General features: G+C 52.3%; 1 protein-coding gene across 1 annotated transcript; it reads left to right on the forward strand.

Annotated features, from left to right (window-relative positions):
* Positions 1-1,597: 1,597 nt before the first annotated feature.
* Positions 1,598-6,607, forward strand: MAA_02610 (WD domain, G-beta repeat protein; the record flags this gene model as incomplete). The annotated part of the gene is made up of 4 exons (XM_007820608.2): positions 1,598-2,009; positions 2,080-2,206; positions 2,262-2,573; positions 2,635-6,607. The coding sequence occupies 4 exons, from the start codon at positions 1,598-1,600 to the stop codon at positions 6,605-6,607; spliced, it is 4,824 nt and encodes a 1,607-aa protein (XP_007818799.2).
* Between the last annotated feature and the right edge of the window lie 231 nt (positions 6,608-6,838).

Below are 6,838 nucleotides of genomic sequence, written 5' to 3' on the forward strand. Positions count from 1 at the left end.
GAATGGATCTAATCTGAGCCTGGGAAAGGAGAGAGCGGCCATTTGGTTTCGCTTTGGTTTGTTTGGGTCGCAGTTGATAGTTGGGGGATACTAATTCAGATAGTCCGGCCCTCTCTAAAACAAAAGGCTCTGAACTTACATGCCTTAGCAAAGTCTGCTCAGCCAGCAATTAGGCGCCGTGGTGCGACTCACACTTCATGAGCATGGGAATCAGTCACACCACCTCGAATAAGCCTGTCGGCCATGTCGTTGGCCATGTCGACCATGGCGGATCACCCCGGCCCCTTGCTTTTCTTCGCATGCCCTGGCAATGTCTGCACTTAATCCCTATCCGTACCATGCATGCACGCTCACCACCAAAACACCCTTGCCACGCTCCGTACTGCGTCGACGGTTGCCGTACCGTGCCATGCCAGGCCATGTTTTGCCAATGCATTATAGAATACGGAGCCGTAAGCCCCTGGTCCCTCTTTTAGGCCTTTGGGACTCTGTTGCTGAGTGTGGTTTTGTTCATCTTACCTGTGGCCGCTTCGTCGACGTGGTCGACTTATTTGGCTACCTACCCTTTTTCAACCTCTTTCCTAAAACTCTCCTTCCTGCTTCCTTCCTTCCCCCATTGAATTCAACCCGGACCCCAACACCACCTCTAAACGAAACAAAACAACCAGACTTCATCAAACCACCCGTCTGGTTTCGTTTGGAGCCGACAACGCATATTTCACGCTTGCACGAAATTCATCTTTGTTGGTTGCCTCGTGTAACCGGAGCCACGAGCACGCCTGTTCCGCGACAGGCTCAAGACAAGCGCCGACCCCGGTCCACCTCCTCTTTGGGGCGGGCCGCCGTCACCAAACAACCTCCTCAGTGCTCGTTTCTGTCTGTGTGCGCTCTCTCCGCACGGTGAATGTCTTTTGGTGATAACCACCACCCTTTTTTTTCTTGCTCACACATTCAACTGTGTTCCCTTCAGCTTTTCAAATTCTCGCCCGTGTTACACGTTGCGACCGAGACATACTGTTGCGGTGTGAGCACCAAGAGTGGCGGAAGGGCAACTCAACACTCACTACGTCTGCCGCCAACTTCGCTACCAACCATTACGACGATACCCAGCACCGTTTACCGAGAGGACGCTTCTCTTGACCACATTGACTCGTACAGGGACACACTCTGCATGTCATCTTGGAGATTTTTACTTGAGCTGGCTTCCGAACAGCGAGCCAACCTTTCGCCATTTGTCTGCGCTCGCGGCCAAGTACAACTCGCATCCGTGTAAATGATGGTTTAAGTGTGCAGCTGTCGCACTCATCGCCGATTTCCCCCGCCGTTTATTCTTTGTGCGAGGGAAGCGACCAAACTTAGTCCGCCACCCTTAGACGTACAAGCATCTTGACGACCACTGTGGTACGGTCCAAATACCATTCCACGGGGGCTTTTCAAGCCATCGAGCACCGCGGAGGACGACAGCATCTTTCTGCGGGGCGCCCAAATCGTCATCCTTTGTTTCTGCAGGCTCCCGAGAGGAATCAGATTTCCTTTTGAGCCTCGAATTTCCGCCTGATTGCTCCAGGGCTTGCTCTCGCTACATACCAGAGTCACAATGTCTGTATCATCAAGGAATCGCACTGCTAAAAGCTCTGGCAAGTCGTCTACTGCCAGAGGCGAACGCTCTCAAGACGTTACCACCATGCCCGCAGTAAAAGAACTGAAGTTTTTCGACTCATGCGCCGCCACGGCCTCCATGTTTCTTTATGCGCAAGGCCCTTCAATTGTATGTTGTCACCATGACACTTTGACCATTGAGACAAGATTTTCAAGGCATAAAGAAACAGTCCAATTACTCGCCGTGGACAATCAGAGTGATTTAGGTGCTGGCCGCCTTGTTGTCAGCTACGATGCCGGACAGACCGCAATTGTCTGGGACTTGATGACTGGTGACGAAGCCGCCAGATTCTCATCTTATGAAACGCTTACTACCGCAGCATGGATGCGAAATGGAAATGTCGCTTTTGGTAAGACATGTGACGACATGCTTGCAAGTGATCTCGTGCCCTTGGCTTTGAGCTAATTGTCCATTTGCAGGCAACACTCAGGGAAACATTATCCTATTTGAACCAACGACTTCAGAACATATCTCGTCAAGAACCATAGACCAGATTGCAGTTACTGCGCTGGCACCGTCCGCTGACTGCAGGACGTTTGCAATCGGGTAAGAGCAGAGGAATTCGACCACGTACCATTCAAAAATTAATGAAAGGCGTCAGGTATCAAAATGGATCCCTCTTGATCGCAACACTTCAACCGCGCTTTACAATCTTGCACAACTTGACAACATCGAGAGCACCATCACCCGTAGTAACGCTAGCATGGCACGCTTCTTCATCGCGACAAAAATCCGACATGCTGGCAGTGCAGAGCCATGATGGGGACCTCCGAGTTTGGAGTGTTGCAAAGAATTTCAGTGCTGATGATCCTGCGAAAGTCGTCAGAATACTTCGGCGACGAGAAAGCTCCGTTTCTGGACCCAACTGGATGGGCTGGTCCAAGAATGGTCGTATTATTCAATACTCAGACTCGTAAGCGTAACCTTATCAAAAGACTCTGCGCTACACACGGTGTTGTCTAACCTCCTAACAGGGAAACCCTGTCGTGGGATGTACGAACAAAACATGTTACCTTTGACTCTATCCCTACTTTGGAACATGTCAAAGGGCTGGCATTATACGGACCAGGGGCCACCCTTTTCACACTGGGGCCGAACGGCACTGTTCAACAGTTTGATCTCAACTCACCGTCTATCATAGTTGCAAATGTCCAGCATCCCACGAACCTCTTGCCGCCATCACCTCCAAACTCAATCGAAGAGCCAAGCAATGCGTCGGCACATTCTGTGACGACGATTCATACATCAGAGTCGGAGTCTAGTTCTGTACCATTCGACGTGGGCATCTCGGAAAGCGATGAGGACCAGTTGTCCCCATTTGCACGCTTCTCTCGTCGCCCTCATGTCGACTCTTCAGGGGGTGAGATGTCTTACGATCCGGGAAGTCCAGTATCTAGTCGAAGTGGAGCATCATCGCTCTCCAAGTCATCTGCTGGTTCTCGTACACCAGGTCGTTATCCCGGATCAATGATATCCAGAGGCATGACAGAGAACACTTATATTTCCGCCGGCTCATCCCTCAAATCCTCAACTATCGGTCGAAAAGAACCGGACACCTACTCCATGGGCTATTCACTACCCTCAACAAGTGGCGCATCTATGAGCTCTTCACGATCTAGACACAGGCCATCCCGCCTGAGGCATGAGGTTCCTCGAAGCCCTGACGATAATAAGGTGCACGATCTGTTCAAGTTTACACGTAGCCGCTTGAGCGACATTCCCTACAAGCATCCCATACGGGCTGATAATTCTCGCCTCACAAACGAGGACTTGAGAAGGCAAATGTTTAGCACCATTTTTGGATGGCACAAACCAGTCGAGGATTTAATTCAGGATGAAATGAGCAGACACCCAGCCGGCTCAGCCAGTCGCATTCTTCTTGCCAAGTGGCTCGGCGACATGGATGCCGATATCATGGTCGGTTCGTCTGAGAATATGAGCTCGTCAGACTGGATGCTACTCGCTCTGAGCGGCATTGGTGGGCAGCAGTCTCAGCATAAGCTTGGACGGGCTTATGTCCAGCGTTTACTAGAAAATGGCGATATTCATGTTGCCGTTACCATCATGCTCGGCATGGGTGATCACAACGACGCAATTGAGATCTATGTATCTCACAAACGCTATATGGAAGCCCTGATACTCACATGTGTTGCGTTTCCGAGTGTTTGGGAACGCCAGGCTGCCATTATTCGCAAATGGGGAGAGTGGGCTGTGCAACATGGTCAACAGCAGTTGGCAATACGGTGCTTCGCCTGTACTGACCAGGAATCCACCGAGCCATGGAGCTCTCCGTCAGCAGTCCAGCTGAACTTCCAGGCCATCACACCGAGTATCCCAGAGATCCTCAGTCCTCCTTTGTCGCCACCGGACGTTCAACGTGGTCCCCAGCGCAGTGTTGCTAAGTCGTCTGCCCTGAGACTAATTACCTCGTTTGGTGACCAGAGTCAAAAGTCGAGGTTCTATTCCCAAGGGGATGGTGGGCAAACGCCAATTGCCGCTGGCGTTACTCCAATCGCTGAATCGGCTATCTCTCCAGCGGGTTATGATGTGACTACAGCATTTCTACGCCCATCCAGCAATAGCAGATTCAATACACCTACCTCTGCTCGCCCCAGTGGCTCAAGCTATGGACGCGGAAGGCTCCCATCCATCGGTGAAATTCCCTCAGACTTAAACCGGGAGGCGCTTCAAGCTGCCGAGAAGTCTAGTGAAAAGGAGAGCCGCCAGGGGCATGTTCGTATGTCGTCTACGGAGCAGGATAATCTGGCCGCCGGTATTTCGTTACAGCGTGCTGCAACGGCCAGCCCAATGATGATGAGGGATGGTTTCCAAAGGGTCGTACGGGGCTATGAAGGCGAACGACCTCCATCGCCTAATCATGATATCCTGAGCAGGATGCAAGAGGCTCGGTCAAATTCCAGAAACGGCTCGCGTGATCGCATTCCTCGAGGCGTCAACCTTCAACTCAAACATTTGGGGCCGTCCGCCCTTGCAGATGTAACCTCCCCCGAGCAGTCTGCTGCATCATCAACTCGCTTCCACTGGCCTTCAAGACGCCGTGGGCCCGGATCAGTTGCAAGTTCCATAACCTCTACATCCAGCGCAGGACGAAGTTTGCGTACAAGCCAAAGGCACCGTGACGATTACATACATAGCCTCGAAGCTGCCAGTCATTACCCGAAAAGAAATCGCAGTCGAGGCGGAAGCACCGAACGAGCTCGTGAATCGTCTCGAGGTCGCCATGAAAGCCGAGAAAGAAGGACCAAGTCGAGAGAAGCGTCCGAGGAACGTGGTAGAGCCTCCGTTCGATCTTGGACAAAGCCCAAGAGGTCGCCCACCTCTCCAATTCCCATGTCACCGGAAGATCTCGCCAATCTGAGCACACCCAAATACTACGATGCCGGCGAACCGGTTACGACTAGGAAGTCAAGCAGCACCAAAGCAAAGACTCGCAGTCGAGCATCCAGTCGGGGGAGTCAACGGCGCAGTCCGGACGGCCGACCTCGGCCACCAGCGCTGGATATTCGTGGCAGAAGTCAGGTTCGGGAAGGATCTCATCAGCGATCTCCATCATCACCCCTACCGCTTTCTGCAACTGCAGCGTTACATTACCAAGGCTCCGAGGATGAAGAAGATTTCAAGAGGGCAATTGAAGAGCAAGAGAGCTTTAGGGCCAAGCATAGTCGAAGCGCAAACCGTGGTCTCAACTCTCCACTGGTGACAAAGGGCGAGAGGTCAGAAAGCCGCCACAGAGAGGCTGCGGAGGCGCTTGACACCCTTCCACCTATGATTACTCATACTCGAGCAGCTTCAACTGAACATGCTGGTGACTTGCGGCAAATGAAAGACGAACGCCAACGAAAGAAGGAGCAGGCAGCTCGTGAGCTCGAGGAACGTCGAAAGTCACTTGCCAAGAGACCACAAGCACCACAGATCCCGCATCCAAATGAAATCAACAGCACCGCCTTGCGAATTGGAGTCGAGATGACAGAACCAAATGACCTTGAAGATGTACCTCCTCGTTGTGCGACCGAGCCACCCAAGAGCATGTATGCGAGGAGCGGGCCACACATTGGTCTCCCAGCAACTCCCAAAGCCATGAGACTAATTCTTGAAGCCGAACATAGCAGCAAGATGAGCAAAGATGCCCCGGAAGTTCCCTTCATTCCGCCAAACTATGTCAAGCTCGATTCGTCTGAGCCATCTCCGCAAAAGGAAGAAAGCATTGGGCCATTAACGCTGCTTCCGTCGACTGTATACCAACCACCACAGAAACTGGCAATTCCCCGAAGCATGTCAGCCCCGATTCCAGACGAGCCTGGGCAAACTCGATATTCTAGGAAGGTTAGCATAGGTGAAGTTCGAGGCATCGACGAGGTAGTACAGGGCAGACGACGTCGTTCGCAGGAGGAGCCAGTACCGCCGCCGCCGCCTCCAGCTCCGGCCGCACCACCTATGCTCAAGGAGCTCCAGCACTTGGCCATGCCGCCACCTCCTCCCCCTGCTCCTCTGCCATATGCACAGCGATCTCTCAAGGGCGGGGCCTTGGCTTCGGGCATGATTGAGATTGTGATGGATGAAGATGATGATGCTCCAATTGTCGCTGCCCCTAATGACGGCATGGTCCCAGTTCTTGCACCGCCTGCTCCTCCCTCCAGAGGCCACAACCGAGGACGTAGTAATGGAGGTGGGAGCTTCTCTGGAGGATTGCCCAGGAATGGCGAACGGATGAGGTCGGCCAGTCGCAGTCGCAAAGGCTCCATGGCAAGCATTAAATCGCCGCCATTAGAGATGTCATCAGATGGTGCTTACCGCGTAAGCACGCTTCGATCACCTGTTGCGGGGGTGCCTCCCCCAATGATGTATGACCCTGATGTGATTCGGACTGCGATTGAACCAAACGGAAAACACCTGTCGACCGGACTCCACCAAAGCGAGATGTTTTGAATTTATTAGAAGCAGCATTTGCATTGACACACGTCAGTTGAGTGATCTTGGCTATTGGTCCTTTGGCCTCCATTTTTCTCTTGTTTTTCTCTTTGCCTTCTTGTCTTGAATGAAACTAGTTTCAATTCTCACGCAGCGTTTGGCGTTATTGGCCTTGTTGAGGCTAATATTGGATGCCAATATCTTTCGTCCGAAGTTGCATGAATCAGTATTTAGGGCCTGCTGTGTTGT

Source organism: Metarhizium robertsii (assembly GCF_000187425.2).
Source record: "Metarhizium robertsii ARSEF 23 chromosome Unknown MAA_Scf_4, whole genome shotgun sequence".
Classification (NCBI taxonomy): Eukaryota; Fungi; Ascomycota; class Sordariomycetes; order Hypocreales; family Clavicipitaceae; genus Metarhizium; species Metarhizium robertsii.